General features: G+C 43.6%; 1 protein-coding gene across 4 annotated transcripts in view; it reads right to left on the bottom strand.

Moving 5' to 3' along the window:
- TDP1 (tyrosyl-DNA phosphodiesterase 1) overlaps nt 1–20909 on the bottom strand; it is a 75728-nt gene that overhangs the window by 30365 nt on the left and 24454 nt on the right. For all 4 annotated transcript variants that reach the window (XM_072963588.1, XM_072963586.1, XM_072963589.1 and 1 more), the window contains 6 exons: nt 19661–19828; nt 19135–19213; nt 16890–17072; nt 16226–16274; nt 14333–14399; nt 12893–13000 (listed from right to left, as the gene is read on the bottom strand). In XM_072963588.1, coding sequence (XP_072819689.1) covers nt 12893–13000; nt 14333–14399; nt 16226–16274; nt 16890–17072; nt 19135–19213; nt 19661–19828 — 654 coding nt within the window. The remainder of the gene's footprint in view (nt 1–12892; nt 13001–14332; nt 14400–16225; nt 16275–16889; nt 17073–19134; nt 19214–19660; nt 19829–20909) is intronic.

Raw genomic sequence — 20909 nt, 5'->3', positions numbered from 1 at the left:
TCTCATTTAAATTTGATTTCTCTGATTACTAGTGGTGTTCAGTATTTTTAACCATAATTCTCAACATCTGTTTCTTAATTCTGCCAATTATCCATTTTTAAAATACGCTATTTGTATTTTTTTATTATAAGCAGTGTGCATTAGTTTCTTATTGCTGTTCTAACAAACTGCCACAAACTTAATGGATCAAAATAACATAGATCTTTGTTTCTATGCTTCTGGAGATTAGCATCTGGAATGGGTCTTGCTGGGCTAAAACCATGGTGTGGACAGCTTCCCCTTCTCCCACTTCAACTTTCTATTGTCTGCCTTCCACTCAAACAACATTAAAACCCAGCGTTTTAAAAATATTTCTTATTCTTCTGGACCAGTGGTTCTCAACTAGGGGCAACTTTACCCCTTGGGGAGGTTTAGCAATGTCTGGGGACACTTTTCCAGAGGCTAGGGACACTGCTAAACACCCAACAATGCCCAGGACAGCCCCCATAACAGAGAGTGACCCAGCCCCGGGTGGCAGAACTCCCTGCTGCACTGATGTGGTTTCTCCACCACTGCCTCTCTCTTCCTTGGCCTTCTCTCCGCTTGACTACTCTGTTCTCGCCCGGCTCCCTGCCTCAGCTTCTCTCATGTTCGCTGCCCCTTCCACGCCGTACCCTCCAAATGTACGCCCTGCCCTCGGCTCAACCACTGTCTTCTTTTCCTTGGGGACTTTTCTGCTCACCAGCTGCAACCATTACTTTAACGAGATGACTCTCAGACTTGTCCAGCTTTGATCTCTCATCCAATTTCCAAACAGGTATCTCCAACCACAAGCTGGATTTCTCCACTGGGATGTCACATTGTCACGCCAAACCCAACACTCCAAGAACCGAAAACTATCAGTATTCCTCCCCCTCTGAAAACCAGCTTTCTTCTAAATTCCCTTCTGTCCACAGTCTCAGTCCGGGTCAGAATTCATAGGCATTTTGGATTGTTGGCTCCATCCACAAGGTACAGCCTGTCATCAAAAGCCTTTTCACCCTTGTACTATCCTTTTACTTTCAATAAGATTTCCCTCGTTCAGCCTTTCCCACCCTAAACTCTGGTCTCTCATTCTACGTCTTCCTCCAGTGGCTCTCTAAGTATCAACGAGTCCTTTCTCTTGAAGCGTGCATAGAGCAAATGCACAGCCTGGACATGCAGGAACCTCCACAGTCTGACCAAATTCATGCTTCTCAATCTTACTTCGCATTATGCCTTTTCATGATTCCTCCACCCTTGACTGAGTTGACTTACTGACTGCCTCCACATCTTTGCAAACATTATTTCCTTGTCCACAATGCCTTCTACCCATCCCACTCCAGTAGGTATCTGAGCCCTTTCCTCCTCCACAAACTCCGGCTCTTTCAACAAGCTGTTTGTGGCTGTTCCAGCCCACAGATGTCTCCCAACGCTGAATCCTGCAGATGCTAGACAGGCAAGAAACATCTAATTAATTCAAGAAAAGGGATTAATACACAAAGGCTTAGAAGATATAATTCATCAAGACTATTTTGTTCATTGTGGCTAAGGAATTAAAAACTTTCAAGCCATAAAATCCAGAGAAAGAGTCTAATTGTTGACAATTAAGCATGGGAAGCATCGGAGGGTAGTGGGTAAGAGCTGAATCTGAGCTCGCACATATTTGAATCACAATTAGAGCTAACACTGCTGATCTTCAAGATCCATGCCTGTAAAGTATGCTAATGCACCTGCCTCATAAAGGTGATGTGCAGATTACATCAGGTAAGGTGTGCAAAGCCCCAGGCACATACATGATGCTTAACAGATACGACCTATCACTATCATCAATACTGGGCTAAATTTATGAGGGGATGACTCTGGTCCTTCTCTCTGGTGTGACCCATCAAGCAATGGAATTATCCAGAAGGCAGGTCTATTCAGGTCTCCTAATTCTAGAAGGTTATAGTCCAAAAATTACTCATCAGATTGCTTCACTGATTTAACAATCTTAAATGCTACACGTCCCTGAGGCAGAGATATGGTGAGCTTCTATTTTGTTTTGTAAAGGATGTCAAAAGGATTTTGGTCCCCTTGATGCAGATAGATGTCCCCCAGTTTTCAATATAGATATGAGTGAAAAAGTGCCAGGAACTTAAAAGCATGGTTAAAATTAAACCGATTCTGTGGATGTCCAACAATCTTGTGAGATTAAGTACCAAAGGGGACATTTCACATCAGCTGTATTTTGGGGGCTGGTATTGTGATTTATAGATATGTGTGTATTAACAAAGAAATGCCAGCAGGAAGAGAAAAATAAAAATGATTATGGCCCATGTTTTCCCACAGATAAGCAAGAGCAGAGCACTGTAAGAGATACAATACGAGCATGTGGCCTTTTGCAAGTAACAATACTGACAGATCACCAAGTAGACTCTGAGAAATCCACTTGCAACCTCACTTTGTCCCTTGCTCACAGGCATATCATGACCCCCTTTCTATCTGACATTGGAAGACTAGCTTTCACTCCATGCCACAGTCCAGTCCAGCAGTTGACCTAGTCTTTAAAAGGATCCATCTACCTTTGAGCCCACAAATTGAAGGACACGGGTTTTAGAAGTCATCACATCAGCATCCAGAATTCAAAACAACCAAAAAATACTGTCAAGCAGAATCAGAAGTTGCTTTATGAAGTTTAGGTCAAAACTGGTATTCAGAACACTGTATCAAAGAATTCCAGTATGTATCTGATAGTAACCCATGTGATAAGCTATAACTGTTTACTGTTTCATTTTTCTACTGAAACGTTATATTATTGTGGCCCACCTCCTACGGTGGAAAGGCAGAATAGGGACTTGAAAAGAGCAACAGATCTGCAAGATCTGTTTTGGTCAGATGCTACCTTGGGGGTACATCCTCTGGGCACCAATTTGTCTACAATGTGGGCTTAACACCATCTGTTCACTTCAGTGGGTTACAATGAGGAATGAATAAAATAATCTAGGTCAAAGTGCTTAGGAAATTGCAAGGCATAAAGGTAAAATTTGGAAAGTATTAATACTTCTAAGAGATCTATGAAATTTTGTTAGAATAGGCTCTGGGAGATTATCTATTGTAATGTTTTTAAACTTTTTATTTTTTAATCTGGAAAGTCCTTTGTTCAAAGGAAACATTTAAAGCAGGACAATGGGCTATGAAAGGGGTTTCCAGAACCCTGAGGGCTCCAAGGAACATGGCACGAAACCACTGATGTAGCCCAGCCCTGGGTTCCCACGGGGTGTTAACAGACTGAAGAGGGGAAGGAGCTGTTGAGACGCAAGGGTGTGGCTGTGGGCAGTGGACTGTTTAATATCGAGGTGACACCAAAAGGTCTGATGAACAGCCAGTGTCTGGTCAATTTATGTAAGAGACCTTGAAAGGCTTCTGAAGAAGGCTGCTCCCCTGATCCCTCCAACGAAGTCTGTGAAGGCAAGAACCTCGCCTTTGGTTCCCTGGGTCCCACAGTGGTGCAGCCTCTGAGAACTGTTCTTGACTTTCAGGAGCCTCACGGCCAGTTGGACCAGGTATTGATGCTGCAGAGCAAATGGGTGTTTCCACTAAGACCTTCCGAGACAGCCTGAGGGCAGCCTCCTTGGGGTGAGTGACCAGCTCTACGGAAGTCTGACGGAAGTTTGCAGGCCTCTGTGACTCTCCCCGAAAGTTCCGTTCCCAACCTTGCAGGTAACCCGATTAGCCCTGCCCTGCTCTCATCGCTCTGTTCCTGCATCCTTCATCCTCTGGATTCTTCTGTAAGAAGGTCTCTGTGAATGCCCCTCTGCTTCTCCATTCTGTGGCCACCTTTACAGTCCTGTGTCTGGAACTTCGCACGTCTCTCGGGAGTTTTTCTGCCTCCACGCTTTATTTCCTCTATTCTATCTCATTAATCAATTCCAGAAAGAGTACATGACTTGGAAGAAAGATCTGTTCAAATTCCAGTTCAACTATTTCTCGATGAGCAGCCTCAGCTCTGCATCCGTTTCTAAATTCACAAAATACCTGCTCCACTTAGACTTCAGAGAGCATGTGGTGGTATTATCATAAAAACCCTGCATTCTGTAATAAAATCTTGAACAACAACAGACATAATCAGTAACCTTAACAGAACACTGTTGATCATCTCATGCCCTTGTTCAAAAACACTCAGCGATCCCTACCTGAAAAGTCTCAAGCCCTTCTGCCCGTTGTTCTGGCGCCACAAGCCCCACCTGTCTGCTGGCCCAGAATGGATGCCGCACGGACTAACAGAGGCAGGACACACACAGGCAAGGAAAAAGCAGCACTGGTCACACCACACTGTGAGCTTGCTCAGCAGGGGCCACAAATGACAGCTATGGCAAAAGCTGAAACACGACTGGTGAACAAGGCTATGGCAAAGCAGTGGGCAGGGGGGCGGGGCGTCTGGGTAATGGGCAGGGAGAAAGGAGGCAGGGAAAGGCCTGGCTCAGCAACGCTGGAAGATGCTAGCTGAGGGGAGGCAGGTCTGCCAAGTTGCTCCTTAGGAAACCGAGGCTGCTGTGAGCTTCTGAGCTGTGTGTTCCCCCCAGAGCCTCAGCCAGCAGGGCTGATCCGAAAGCAGAAGGCAACAGGGCTACATGAACTATAAGACAAGTTCCTAGTGGGCAGGGGCCATGCCTGTCCTGCTCACCATCCAGAACCAATGCCTAGAGCAGCGCCTGGCACACAAGCAAGAAATATTCACGCTCAGCTCTCTGGGTTTGAGTCCCAGCTCTACCACTTTGCCAACTGGGCTACCCAGGGCAGGTTATTTCGGGTCTCTATGCTTTAGTTTTCATCTCTCTAAAATTGGGATAATAGTACGGAGCTCCCAACTGGGAGGATGAAATGAGCCAGCATATCACACGCACCACACATGTCTCTGCCCTACTTTGTGAGGCATCTTCTCTGGAGGCCAGGTCCTGGTGAGGGACTCCCAGATACCTCCCCCTCTCAGGCCCCAGGCACATCTCGTGACTAGCGATGCTAGTGTGCGAAGGGTCTAGAGGCCCTAAGTCAGGGGGCCTCCAGCTTTCTCCCATCAAGGTAAAGCGTCAAGAGACTTGCTTCTACAAGCATGGAAAGGGGGCATGCTCTGGCCTTGGTCTCCCTGAACCACAATGCAAGAAAGTGAGGGACCCTGAATCATCTCTAACAGATGAAGAAAGTCCTCTGTGGACTCTAGGGCTGATGACCATTATCTGCGACAAAGTGTATGAGGAGTACTGAGTCATCCCAGAGTACCTGGAGCGGCAGGGCCAGGCAACCAAGTCTACCCCGATCACATCTACAAATATCTTTTCATGTGATCCAACTTGATTTTTACCAAAAAACTCAGACAGAGGAGAAAGTCTATTTGTTTCCGAATCAAAGGGACAGACATAAGAGAAGTACCGCACAGCTATGTTAAAAAGCAGAGGAGGGGAGATCGGCCTTTATGTTTCCTCAAAAAGCCGCAGTGCTTTTGCAGTCAAAGCACTTGTCTTGTTTTCCCTCAAAGTGGCAGCACCAACATTTCTCCTCATGCCGACTACCCTGCAATGCCTGTCAGTCGCTAGGCAACGCGAAGAGCCATCGCTTCCTGCCCACCCACAATGCACAGCTTTCATAATTGTTCTCACTGGGTCTGCCAATTACTCGGAGGCACCATCTCCTCAGCCAAGGCTGCTGCTTCAAGCTCATCTTCTCGCCTGCTCAGTCCTGTTTCAGTAAAACTGAAACACTGTACTTGTCATCATGTTCCAATAATTTCCGTAACAGGCTGCCCATCAAACACAGGATGATTTCACAGTAGGATCAAAAGCTATAAATAGCTTTCTATAGAAGCAACTAGACAAAAGTAGGCTAATATAACATTCTAATAAGTTCAAGCTAAAAGTGCTGGTTTTAAGTTTCTTTGAACATCGTTTTCTGGCTGAATACGCTTGTCTTGATTACATAGAGTGATTGCAATCAAATTTTAACCACACTGAGTTCAGAAAAGGCTCTGTCCAAGGGAAGTCTTCAAGTCACATATTACACACCCACGTTATAAAAACAAAACAGATAAGATCTCGATAAGCGGCTTTCTTGAACCTCTAAGAGGGCTAATGAATGTGAGTTTAATAATAACACGTGGTTGTCAGCAGCCACTAGAAACCAAGCGGTCGACTAACGTGACACGTCACAGTTTAATAGGTGACGGCCACATTTACTTCCTACCATCTTCTCAGAGCACTCCACGAGTGAGATAAAGGCCCAGATTAGAAATAAACTTTCCAAAATTTAAGCAGCGAGGCTGGTAAGTGGCAACCCCAAATGAGGACACAGATCTTCGGACTCTACCTTAGTGCTTCTTCCTCGATAGTAATGTTGGCTGGTTGGGTAACATTCCCACCTGAGGTTACCTGGGGTTGAAAGTGCTGATGGAGTTAAAGCTATTAAACCCAAGAAACTAGCAGCAGTGGTTTGAGGCTGAGGAGCCAGGAGGGCTGGGGAACAGGAGTAAGACAAACTTGCTCGGCATACTCTCGTCCTACTAGGTGTGGATACAGCCTATTTGGAAGAAGAGCTTTGCAAGGGGCTCTGATTCAAATACACACTGGTCCTTGACCATATGCTGTTGCTTAGGGTTAGATGCTGGGGATAAAGATGAGTAAGATCTGACACCCGCTCTCAGGCAGCTCACCATATATTGAGGCAAAGGGACGTCCAAAGAACCAACAAGGAAGATGTAAAAGGACCAGGCAAAAAGTGCTGTGGAAACAGGAAGGACAAACAGTCATGTCTGCTGAGCCACCAAAAGTTTCAAAGGGGAAGATTTGAGATTGATCTTAAGAATAAGCTTCAGTGCTCTGGACAGTACAGAAAGGAAGACAAACAAAACCTGAGAAGCAGTCAGAAAATGAACATTTCTGAACAAGAGGGATACCATATGTATATTCATTCAAAATTTTCTGAGCCACTGCAGATCAGGTACGACACTGGGCACTATACTTGCTGGTCAACACTGCGCTCCCTTGCAGCGGACCAGCTAACCCGTGTCCAGACTCTTGAACTGCAGGACAATACATCTGTATTGTTTTCTGCCACTTAGTTTATGGTAACATATTACAAGGCAACAGAAAACTAATACAAGACACAGAACAGAAGAATGTCTGTTAAGAAACAATACTTATTTGTTAACGTGCATGTAAGTTCACTTTGAAAGAAATTCCGAAGGGTGGCAAAAGGATTTGAGCAATGGCAATATTTTTGGTAAAAGTAACTAGCTTCAAAAGGTGGTCACCTTGAAGGGCAACACCTCTTTGGGTGGGCTGATCTGCCTTATTTAAAATAAAAGTCTCATGATCACGTTAGAGTCAAAATTCACATTGCTTATCACCCATCTTGCTTACTACTGGTATTTTCTTCCGGGAAATTTGTTTTAGTAAAAAGTAGCCATTTATCCCAAACATGAACATTAACATGGATTGGTAATAATAAATCAAAGTAGTAAAGAGTCAAAAAAAAAAAAAAAGGAGGGGGAGTTCAATGTATGCAGCTTTTGAGGTATTTTTCTTTTCCTAAAATCCAGTTCTTAAAACATAATACGTCTGCCACGTTGTGGACGGACTGTGAGACTTGCTGGCATTATCTGTTCATCTGGCCTAGAATCCATGGTTCTCTCTACAGCCCTCCCTCATTACTCTAAAGCAGGAAAATGCATCAGATGAAAGAACGGCAACAACCATACACCAGCTGTTCACAAAGCCCTGAATTTATTCTCAAAGATGACAGCATCACCCAGCAGGAGAGACAAGCCAGGGGATGTCCAGAAAAGCATGGGCACCTGGGGCCTTCACCATGACAAGGCCATTAGCACGAGCGCCAGGCTGCTGGACACCCTACAGCAGGCAGGACACTCTGGCACAACAAAGGGTTATCTTGACCGAAATGCCACCTACTGCTCTGACCCCACCGTCTGCCCACCCCACCCACTCCAGCAACACCCACTGTGCGTCTCAAACACAACCAGCTGCCTCTCTGCCCAGAGTGCTCTCCCGTGGCCGTGCAGCCACATGGCTCCCTCCTCTCTTCCACGTCTCTGCTGAAACGTCACCACGTCAGTTTGTTGACCACCCTATTCAATGAGCAGCCTCCTTCTCTGACCCAGGCACCTACCACCCAACAGCACAGCACCTGAGGATGTGCCCGGGAACTCGGGCACTTGTTGAACTGCTCTGGGCTTCGCTTCTCCATCTGTAAAGGGTTAGGATTTACAGAGATGCTGCAGGATTCTTATCAGGATTACACGAGAGTACGTGCGCGTATGAAATGTGCTTTTAGTCGAGTGCCTGGAACCTAAAGTAAGCACTACATGTTAGCTCTGAAAATCTAAAAACAACCTAAAAGCAACTTTGAAATTAAGCTATTACCTAACTCATTTTATGTAATGGCAAAACTTAAACTTCTTAACTCATCAGTGACACAAGCTGACCTAAGCTAACCCGAGGCCACCTGTACCACCATTAAGGAAGTTAGTGGACGGGACATGTATCATACTATGTTTCTAAACTCCAAATACTCAAGCACTTTTGGTCCCAAAGATTTGGAGGAAAGGACTGTGCACCTACATTATTATTCTACTGTCGTTTTCTCTATAGCAATTATCACCATTTGATACATATAAATCAACTTACTTGTTTTTTTGTGTAACTCCCACCACCATAAAGTCAAGGATTATGTTCTATCATTGTACTCCCTGCAGCTGGAAAAGTGCCTGGGACATAGTAGGTGCTCAATAAATCCATATTGAAATGAATAGTTAAATTCTATGATGTCCAAAATACAACGTGTTAACATTTCTTAGGTAGAGGGAAGACAATTTCATAGAGGTTGGCGGCAAGTTGTTCTTCAACTCAGGAGGGGCAGCTTGGATCCAATTCCTTTGCGTGGCAGTGACGCACTTGGTAAGGGTGAAAAGCCCACTTGGTATTTACTCTCCTTATCTACCTCAGCTCCCCGGCATCACCCTCCTGCTACTCTTCCTGAACATCAACAAAAGCTCAGGGTGTCAATGATCAGTTCTAAAGAGAACTCCAAAATAAACTCTGTGTACACCAGTCTCCTGAGTGCAACACCTCACACAATTCCACGTGACCTTCCTTCCACAATAAATCACTCTAATCAAATTGACCATTCTACCAAAACCAGTTTCATTTCCTGACTTCCCTACCAGCCACACCCCGAGCCTAGGATTCACCTTTGAAGCTATGCACCCAGTCCAGGCAGTGCTTTCAGGGGTACAGCCTCCATCCTGGCTTTCATTTGCTTCCTTGTTAACTAATCTGCACTGAGCACCTCTATGTGCCAGGCACCAGGATACACTGAACAAGACAGACATGGACTTGGCTCAGAGTCCAGATGAGAAGTCAATGATCACACAAGCAACCACACTGAGAAGGAAACACTGACCTTGCAGGAAGCATATGTACACTGCAAGGCTAAGGAAGCAAGGAGAGCCTCAGTGAGGTTTAAGTTGAGAACTAGAAGTTCTTGACGGCCTTGCTGGGTGAAAATCTATTTGTGCAGGATGGCCAGGAAAGCATTACACTGCAATCACCTGACACATGGACAGCGAGCTGTCTGGTCCTAACGTAAATCCCACGAGAGCAGGCACCTCACCTCTGCCTTCCGCTCTGTCCCCAAGCCTGGCGTCGGCAGCTTTGCCAGCTGCAGGCAAACACTTGCTGGCTGAGGGAGTCGCCTCGGCTCTGCAGTCTGATTCCTCAGGATCCTGCGATGACTGGACAAGGCGATGCAGGTAAAGCCCTAGAGCTTTCTGCCACGTGGTAGCTGCTTGAAGATCAAGCGTCTCCCCTGTCCCTTTTTTCTTACCCCCGCAGAGCAGAAATAACCTTTGTTCAAGGTCCTGGCCAGGGCCTCATGTTCCCCCAGAGACCCACCAGGGGACTGAGAGTCCGAGGAGAACCACGTGACGGGTCCCAGGGCCTGAGGACGGACTCGGAGGTTTCCACTGTTCTGTGGTCACTGCATCAACTTGCAAGTTGAGCTGCTTACCCTGAGGATCTATCACCCTATACTTACTTGTTACAGATATCATTTCACGTGTTCACAATGAAACATTTATTACAAATACTGTCACCTAATAATTTTAATTGATACTCAGAATTAAGCTTAGTTAAGTAGGGAAGATGAGTGCCATATGTTGGGCACCTACCACTCCAGTCTGTGGGCTGGCCCTATGGACTTTGGACTTTCAAGCTCCCATAATCGAGTCAATTCCTTGAAATGACAATAAATAAAAATACATCTCATCTACTGGTTCTGTTTCTCTGGAGAGCCCTGACCAACTCAGCCAAGCAAGAAGAACCAACTGGGCTCCCCCAGCCTTTCCATTTCCTCCCTACAGGCTGGTCCTTCGAACAGCCTCTCCTCTCCTTTATCCCTGGATCCCGGCACCAGGACTTCCATCTCTAGCAAACCTCAAAGACCCACAGTGAGAGCAAGACTCTGACATTTACTTCTTGGAGAAGCCTACCTGAGGGCAAGAGGGGAGAAAAAGAGCTCACTTCTGATCACTCCATGTGGATAGGAGGCGAGTTGGACGCTTGTGAATGCTTAACTTGATTTCTCTGGGCACCAGTTTCGCCAGGGGAAAAAAGGCTTGATAAGCCCACTTTTACCCAGTAATTGATATGTTTCTTTATATTGCTCTGAGTCTATTCTGAGAAAAAGCAGTTTGCTAAGTTAATAGTTAAGGGGATTTTAACCAAAGTTGGAAGGGTAGCCTTCAAATTCAATTCAACATTCATGCAAAGTGGTGTGATTTCACTAATAGCCTTGATGAGTACAAGAAAGTAGTATCATGAGCTAGAGAATTCTGCCAGATCTGATTGAGGGAAATGTCACATCATTTAAGGCACTCAACACAAAGCAAAATAGCAACACGCTTGTAATAAAGTAGCCCTTGGGACGTATGACGCCTACGACTCAGCGATGCTTCCAATGGTAGCATTTTAGAACTGGAAGCAGGTAGATCTTTTCATCCAGTCCTGTCCACTTGGCATTAGAGTATGCAGAAAGTGCCGGTCACACACAGGATCAGGATGTGACGGAACCAGTATTAAAAGCCAGGTTTTCCTCCTTGCAACTTAGTAACTTGGTTTAAAAGACAGTTACTGAACACGGAGGTGAGCTGACACTGAAATGTGGTCTCTCTGAACATCCACGTCCCTTTGGAGAGTGTTCAAGGATCCACATTATGTCCCAAATTCATGTCTTGTTGGTTAACTTTGCAGAAGATTAGGTAGCATTATAAATAACTCCTTGTCACTTTAATTCAGGAATACTGGTAATAATCTAGCTTTCTCAAGTGTGTTCCTATTTAAAGCAAAAGCAGGGGAGGGATTAACAATCTCACACTCACTGAGGGAGCTGAGGCTTGAACTCCTTGCCCAGAGAGGGGCCAGGCACCCTCCACATCTCCACTCTCCCTGGTACTTCAGTCAGTCTCCCGCAGTGACTCCCCGACCTGGGGAATCTACAGCTCAGGTTTCACACCCAGGTGACCTACCCTTCAGAGGCAGAAGTTTCTCTTTCTAAAGACACACAGCAGAAAATGCACTAATCCCCCTGGCCGTCCTGCACCGCCGTGAGGGCGGAGCTTGGACAAATGTAAGGGCAGCTCTCACGTTCTGGGGCCGCTGTGTCCCCAGCACTGGGCTCCACATCTCATCTAAATCTCACAATAACCCTCAGAGGCAGCCATCACTCCCCATTTTATAGAGTAGGAAGCAGATTCAGATTAAATAAATTATAAATAAATTTCCCAAGTTCACAGAGCTAGTAAATGATAGAATAGCATCTTGAATCCTACCTTTAGGACTCAAAAAGTATGTTTTCCCACTTATGCTGTGGTGCCCCCAAAACGCAGGAAGCCCTCTCTCACATCTGGTCTCCATCACTGACACTGCTCAGGCCTCTGGTTCTTATCCTGAGTCAGGGTGAAATGTGTAGGCACTAATTTCCATGAACTAGGAAAGTGACTTGGTTTTGTTTCTAAGTGGCTCTTTTGTTGAAAAGTTTGTTCATGAATGCTTTTAAACTTTTGTTTAAAAGTTTGTTCATCATTAAAGAAATAATTCTACTCCGTGCTACCTTAACTAGCTGCTACTGACATCAATTGTGTTATTAAATCATGAAGAGATACCTAGTAGTTTCTGCTCAGACTAGAAGACAAGAATTAAAGTGCTAGTCCAGCTCCATTTTCCAAAAGGCGTAACAATCTGTCTTGCTAGAAAAACCAACACAAGAATGCTAATAGGTAGGGAGTTTCTTACGGAGGTAACGAAAATAATCTACAATTAGATTATTGTGATGGTTGCACAAACGTGTGAATATACTAAATCATTAAATTATAAATTTAAATTAGTAAATTTTATAGCATGTTAATTATATCTTAATAAAGATGTTTTAAAAACCACAAAGGAGATCTGAGTGCTCAAGTTTCATTTACCTAAGAAAATCAGGGAATATTAATTTTATCCTATTAGTCTTCTTCTGTATTTACCCCAAGTGTCAATTTGCCTAATCCCTATTATTGAAGTATTAAATACAGAAATAAACACGAACTTTATGCAAACCTGTAACATCCAGACTTATAAGTAATATCAAGCAATGACTACATGCTCTATAAAAGGACTAACTAGTTATGGCCCTCCATTAAGTAAGACTCGTGTAAGACACACACACACGCACACGCACACGCACACACGCACACATACAGAAAACTAACTACAACTCACAAAAGCACTTTTTGAAACCCCATTCAGTACTCTTAGCAGGAGTTACAAACATCTAAAAAATTCCTCCCGTCGGGAACATAAGCACTATTTACCTTGTGACAAGGAACCAAGCAATTTGACTGAAGTCTGGAGAGGGTCTCATATACGTCTTAATATGTGGCATGGCATTGCTGCGGCCCGACGTGTCAGCTGACCATTTGCTAGTGATGGGAAAGACAGATCACTAGTTAGAAAGCACAGATCGGTCATGGTCCTAGGATTAGGAAACCGCATGAAAAGCAAAAATACAGTGAGGACACAGTTTCCCATGATATGACCTGTGATAGCTTCTTCAACTGTTCAGATAACAGAATAACCCGTGTTCAGCTTAGAATGCAGGTATGTAGAAGAAACATTTACCACCACTCACAAAAAGCACTGTGATGTGCTAGCGCGTGGCCTTATCATCTTCTTTGTTATGAATATACACACACATGTGTATCTATTATTTCTACTGTACATCTAACTGCATGTATGTCGGCTTAAAAGCAGGAATTGTGCTCCTGTGGCACATCACTGGGTAGAAAAGGCTCACCAAACGCTTGCTGAATGAACAAAATACAAAATGGGAAAAACATAATCAGTATATCAAAATGGAATGTTGAAAAGCAGGGGGATAATTCAGAAATAACTCAGTCAAATGCTGATGCTCATATGTCTGAGTTTGGTTTCTAAGTTTCCTACATCGCAGGCCTAAGGTTCCATGGGAGAAAATGACGTATATCATGAGGCAACAGTCCTTCCTTATAAGAGGATGCTCCCTCAAGAGAGCAAACTGTAAGAGCAAAATCAAGATTAGGGAGATGCATCGTTAGATTATCAAATTCACGTGTACAAAGATACTACTGAAAGGCACTCAATTTAAGAAAGGCTCCAGGATGACATTCTGAATTAGGCTGGAAGCAACTGAAATGTAATCTCCCTTTGTTTCTGGTGTCCAGCACAATAAATGCCTGTTGACGCAAGTATGAAACTAGAATCGGCCTCGGACATGCAGGATGTGCAGCCACTCAGCCAGGGGAGAGGATGAAGGGCATCCCGTTCACCCGAGCACCTGATCATCTGCTGACCTCTTGCAATGAGCCAACGCCACCTGGGAGAACAGCAGCGTGGACTCCTCCTCCGGCAAGCCTGCAGTCACACAGCGTATATGGGTGTGCAGACAGAAGGACAGTGCAAATAAGAACTACAATGCCGCTTATGTAAATTCTCAACTTCCCCACATGTTCTGTTTATTCATCTTTTTCTTTGTATGCAAATATTTAAACAGAAACCACGGAGATAAATTTGACTCTTTGGTACTAAAAACCAATTCCAAGAAATGTCCAGAACCTTGTTTCAAATTATTTCTATCACGAACATATGTAGATTGAAAAATATAGCTCTGTTATGTAAGGTTCTTTTCTTTAAAAAAAAAAAAAAAGAAATCAGACTGACAAATAATGTTCTTATTCCTAAAGAAGCAACAGCAACATTCTAAACTGACTACTTACTGAAAATAGGAGTGGAGCCAGTTCTGTTTCTCTGCCGTCTGGATGCTATAGGGAAGAGAGCCTCCAGCTTTTAAAAAAGAAAAATAAAATAAATAAATAAAAACTATCGACTATGGTTTGAAGAGCCTTCATTAAGAAGAAAATCTACAGAAACAGCTGGAAGGTAAAAGAAAACACTACTTATCGTTTGGAATAGTTCTTCGAAAGAAAAAACGGCTATACTTGCATTAAGTATGCTCTCTCAAGGGGGTTCCTTTCTTGGGGATTCACATTGAATAGTAAATGCTTACTATCTGAATACAAAAAGGGGCTGGTAATTTAACATCTGTGGCAGCACGGATCTGAAATGTTAGGAAAGAGCACAGAACGAACCCAGGCCCGTCCTGCTGTCCTCGCTCAGGGGAGGCACCCTCATGCACATTTTGCAAGATGAGGTCTGGTGCACCATTTCTGCCCAAGATCAGGTCACTGGGGGTGTGGGGGTTGGGGGGAGACTAGATGAGAACTCAGTTCTCCTGCCTCCTTCACTTTTTATACTGATACTTCCAAACAGACTTTGTACTAGCTAAACAGTCTCACAAATGAAATAAAATGATCACTGAAATAAATTAAAATGTTCAGGAACAGTTACATTTTTAAAAAGAAATTCTAAAAGCCATATTCCTTCAAAGAGAATAAAGACACAGTTTCAAGTGGAAAGACAGAAGTCAATTTTTGCTCATCTCTGAAAGGAGGAAAGTTCCATTGTAGATTCACTGGTGACTTTCCAAACACCTGCTGGAACTTCTCCATAGTAGTCTACATCCAAAGAAGGCTTTAAATTTCTCTGACATATCGGATAAGGCAAGTTGTATGTCTCACTACAAACAACTAACAACATATTCAAGGTTTCAGGACCAGTTAGAAAATAGCTTTATCGAAAATACCATGTTCTTCCCCATTAAAAAGCACACTTTGTATGGATCTAGCCTATTAGAAGTAAAGAAAGGAGAAAAAAAAAAAAAAGAAACCATAAACCCCCAAATTGCCATATCCTTGAGTCCCAGTGAAATAAGTTTCGCCATTAAAAAGCAACAAATGGGCTCCAAACTCCATTGAGATTTTTCTGGCCGGGTCACCAGTAGTTTGATAAGCAATAAACGGACCAAGTTAGTCTAATTCAGAGAACTCTGCTTCCAGCCACAAGCAAATGCTAACCAGGTTTTCCCCCTTCCCGGAGCCATTACGCTGTTTGGGTTTATGGTTAATACCTCCTGAATGTACCACGTAGGGGGGCTGCTGAATTCCAGAGAAGTTCAGTGCCCAGCACTGGTATAAGGGCAACAAGACAAGATTGGAAGACGTCAACAAAACCATCCTAGGATTTTACAGATACAGCCCTTGAGAGAACAGACGTATCAACCAGGTTAAACCAAGGGTTTCATCTCAATATTAAGCATAAGTTCCAGACGTTCAATCTTATCTGTGTCTGGGATTCAAATCTGGAAGAACCCCACAGTACGTCAGGCAGGGAGGAAGTGGAGGCAGAGAGAGGGCAGAGAAAGGTCTTGGCAGGGAGCTATCGGGGGTGCTGCTTTTATCTGGACATCTGATCTGGACAACTAACTCGCTGGTGGTAGAGAAGGGAACCATCTTATTGGTAAAAACTCAAGAGGGTTATTGTGAGGATTAAGTAACATCCTAACTGCTCAACTGCATGGCATCATCTCTGGAACATATTACCTACTTTCATGATGCTTCCCCAGTTGAAAGAGAATGATCTCCAAATTTCTAACCAATACGTTTCTCATCTCAAGGAGGAAGGTGTTCTTATTACTTGTTTTAAAAAGTCTACCAGGGCATTTATGAAATATACATAGAAAACACAATCGGGACAGTTTCTCCAGCAGTTACCTGGATATCCTTCTAAGCTGGTCCGCACATTTTCCACTGAAGGATAGATCTAAAAATAAAGGAAAACAGTAACACTTGGAATGTACGATGTTGAAGAAACTATTTGTTAAAAGGAATAAAGATTAGTTTTTAAGAAAATGAAAATCTCAACTAAATATACTTAAAGACTTAGAAAATGTGCTTTAAGTTTCAAAAAGTTTTCATGTTACTGAAAAAACTCAACTTCTAGTAATTAAATTATAGAAAGCACTGTAGTCAATGAAGAGAATTATGTTTCAAGTTGAATATTTTTCTTCTGAAATGCCAAGTCAAAACTGAATTGAACACAAAATTAATTATTAATTCAGAGGTCTCCAAATAATTAACAAAGCTCATAATTCTGTGGGCAATGCTTTTTCAAATTTTTTTTCCCCTTGGCATGACAACCTGAAGGAAGGAATGGGAAATGTGTGGGCTAGTCTGTGGCTGAGATGGGGCTCTGCACGAAGCGGTCCGCTCCCAGCACCAGATCATGCTGGGGCCACTTGATTACAGATGAGGATGCTAATGTGTTTCCATGCAAATCCACTGAATAGAACCTCTCTCTCTGACAAGGAGGACTGATTGCATGCTTCTCCTGGACTAGAGAATGGAAACAGTTAACTTGAGGAGGAAAATCACTCACCAGATGAAGAGGGACAGCACTTCCTGGGGTCTTGCCCTCCATCCCCAGTGTCACCAAGCTCTCTTTAAACTCAGAACACAGCCATTTTGACTCGTCAGCCCCCATGGAACCAATGCTTGAAAACTGACCAACTATCGGCCAAGACTGTGCCTTTGGTATGGACGAGGCGTGCTCTTTCAGAAGCTGGGAGAGGATAAAAAAATGAACGTTACAGTCACTTGACTCCGGTGAGCAGAAATGCTGGGACAACTCAGAATGTGCTTTCCCACCCTTGGAATGACTCATTCAAAAGGAAATGCTGAAAATATCAGCAATCAGTTTCATACCCATGTCCAGTTTTTTTTCTTCTTCTTATTTGGGAAATATTTTTAAATACTAAAAATATTTTACTTTAAAGAAATAGTGGACAGAAGTATTCCTCTCCAAAATTCTTTGATTTGTACTAAAAGCAAAAACAGATTAAAAAAATAAAAGATCCATTTTAGTTGCCATCTCAGCTAAACCATCAACCTGCCACATGCAACTAGACTTCCGCCTTGAAATCTTAATTCTTTAAAATACCTAAACAATATTGAGAAGGTCCAACTATTGAACATTTGGACTCTTTATCATTTGAAAGAGGTTTAACACTTGGGCTCCAGGCAGCCGTAACGCTCTATAAATAAAAGAGAATATATTTACATGTGGCACATACTGCCCTAAGCTCTGTGGAGGATTGACCCGCATTTCCTGCTTTGCTTGCTACTGATGCAAAGCTGCAGAAACAATTCAGAAAACATTTGGGAATTTCACCCACTTAAACACGAACTGAGTATCCACCTAGAGGCTGGAGAAAGGAAGAAAAATAAGCTGCAGTTCCTGCCCCAGTCGAGCTCACATTCTGATGGATGTAGTGTTACGTTTAATGTGTGTTAGTTTCCTTACCACAGAGCAGGCACCAATACTGATAAGCACACTTCCCAATAAAGCCCAAACAGTTCTCAGCTTCCACCTGGGGTGCAGCATGGTGGGGGACGCAGGGCTGAGCTGACAACCACAAGACTGTTCCAGGCTCAGCCCTTATGGGTTACATGACCCCAGACAAGTCCCAGGGCTTACACGTCAGTGAAACAGACAGCTGATCACCCCACATCTTCCCTGGAAGGCAGCTGTGATGCAGCATAAGCTACTGGCTGTGCAAAGTGGTTTCAGACTCTAAGATGTGACTCAAAGATCAACAAGATTGTGAAGCCAGACAATGTGCGTGATCACCTGGCCTTTCTGAGCCACCAGATCACAAACCAGTAACCCCTAGTGCCTCCTGAACACGCAGCATGTGCCTTGCATTCAGTTTTTCAGTTGATCTTACACAATTCCGTGAGGGAAGTACTGTTACTATGCTCATTTTATGAATGTCTAGAAGAGCAGGTTAAGAAGCAAATCAAGGTCACATGGCTTGCAAAGGGGTCAGGATTTGGAGCCAGACGTGCCAGGCGTGCGTATCTGCCTGCAAAGCTGTGCACTGAGCCAGTGTGTGCTACCCTCCTCCCTAGGTCAAGACATAAAGATGGTGGCTTCAAGACCTTGCCAGCTTTCAGCTGTGGTCTCACTTAAAAAGCAAAATTCAAAATTTTCATTAGCCAAGGAGAATTCTCACATAACATAAATATCGTACAGAAAAAGACAGGCTTTTAAGAAAGCCACTTTTGGGAATTTATTAAGGTTGGTAATCTGACTCCTAGAGAGAGATGAAGAAAACTTTAAGCTTTAACTTGCTTGCTGTTTTATTTTGTTAAAGGTCTTTCTGGGTTTATTTTCACACCAGCAGCAAATATCATTTTCATAATTACAATTCTCACAGGGCACTGGTTTAGTAAACAAAATACACAGCTGCAGCCTTCACACAACACTATTTTCTGTTCTTTGTTGAATTTGTGTTAAAAGTCCTTGACGTGCTGATCAAAAGCTACAATACTTGTGTGAATGAAAAGTCTCAATTATCTTTATTACAAGAAATAAACTAAAAATCGCCCATATACTTTTGCCATTTAGAACTGTTGACTCTACACCTATAAGAGACAAAACATTAAAATGCAATTATTGGAAACTCTAATTAGACAATCAATGATCAAGTGCCTACTATTTGCCCAGAATTGTGATAAAGATATATATGGAGCTGCCATCAAAATGTACCAATTAAAAATAAAAAAGGAGACATTATACATTTAAAATTTTAAAAATGTTAAAATAGTAAAAATTCTGTTACCTTCCTAAGCCTAAAATGTCCCCAGTTATCTTTCTGATTTCCTTGAAAGCGTCCCGGGGTTGAGCCAATAAGGTAAACGCTAAAAAGATATAAAATGCAAGTTATTGAACACAGTGATTTATGGACCCCCAAGTCACAAAATAGTCATGAAAACTAACACAATCATGAAATAGTCCAAGAGCCAACCGATTTTTTTGAGATGCCTCCTCAGAGTAGTAACTGATATTTAAAATCATTTTTGAGCACGTCAAGTAACGGGGTGTAAGGTACCACGAGGTGGAAGGTACACACAAAGACATGACTAATTTTAAGAGCCCTCCAGTGGGGAGCTGCAGGTGGAATGTGTCCCGGCCCCCACTTCAGCGCCTGAGAACTGTGAGGCACAGTGACAGGACCCGCTCTCAATATGCCATGAGGGACAGCCAGATGTCACTCCACCTCTTTCCAGGCCCCTGCATCCTAGACCCCACGTGGCTCTCCAGGTTGACCTACTGTGAGCACCCCGAATGGCTAAGAGGCCACATACTTTGTTTCTGAGAGGTCGTGCTCCTGGATGGTATCTATCCACTCCTTGAGGGGAGCAGCGTTGTAAGCCGTCAGGTAGCTGATGAGATCAGCTTTGAAGTGTGTGGTTGATTCTCCAGATCTGTGGGCTCCGTGGACGATTCGTGGGTACAAGGGGCTCAACCATATTCTGGAATGGAAAAAAAATAACCTTTCGCGGTCAGGAGCACAACTGATCACAATGCTTATCTCCATACTGATTTGGCGCTCACCCTAAGGAAGAGGTGAATTCTCACCATCTCTCTCCCCATGTTTTAAGTCATCATCCTTTTAAAATGTGAAGTAAGTCTGATCGCACCACTCCAATGGCTTCCATCGTATCTGGAGTTATTTCTGAACTGTGAATTTAAGACCTGGCCTCAGCCTGCCTCTCCCAACTCAATTCCTCCAGGCTCCCTGTTCATTCACACACTTTCCTTATTATTCCCCCTCTGACCTCACTTCTATACTGCTTGTAAAGACTTGATGACAACCGAGTTCCACTCCTAACTGTTAGAGCAAATCCACACCAGTAACCCCAGCAAGATTTTGCCCATGCCTATGTCAGTGTAGCTCTTTAGCCAAATGGAAAATAAAAGCTACCTATACAAAGGGAAAAAAGGTGCAAATCTGTTTTCAATAAATAAATAAAATAAAAAATAAACTCATTTTCATGATGCAAACACTACAGCAATTTGAGATACTTTTATATCCTATACTTTACCGGTGTCTGTACAGACCACACTTAATTGTATTACATTAACACCAACCTCAGACTTTCAAATAATTCAATAACAAAAAAACCTTGACGACATCTTTCATTTCATCAATTCCTGGTCAGTGTACTTTGCCAAAACTCCTGTATCATGCCCACAAATGGAAAACAACCATGCCTAAACCCAGTCCCTCTATGAACCCATCCATGGTGGGTTAGAGAAACATGGCTTCAAACCTCTTGTGCTGTTTCTTCAACTGCAAAACCCAGTTAGCAGTCCTGCCCCACAAAGCGCCCACGAGGCTGAACAGGGTCCAACTTCAAGAAGCACCAAGCAAGCATGAGCAGTTCCTGCCTCTTCCCCTTCCACAGCCACTTCCACCCCAGTTCTACCCATTAAGCCAGAAGCAGGAGAGAAATCGCCCAGTTCCTTGCCCACCTGGCAGCCCTCAAAGGAGACTGGCAAGAGGCAGGCCATCAGGGCAGGCAGCACCCAGAACCACGAGGATCCTGGCTG

Source organism: Vicugna pacos, chromosome 6 (genome assembly GCF_048564905.1).
Source record: "Vicugna pacos chromosome 6, VicPac4, whole genome shotgun sequence".
Taxonomy (NCBI): Eukaryota; Metazoa; Chordata; class Mammalia; order Artiodactyla; family Camelidae; genus Vicugna; species Vicugna pacos.
Note: the sequence above shows the minus strand (reverse complement) of the source record. Positions and strands in the feature narration are given on the sequence as shown.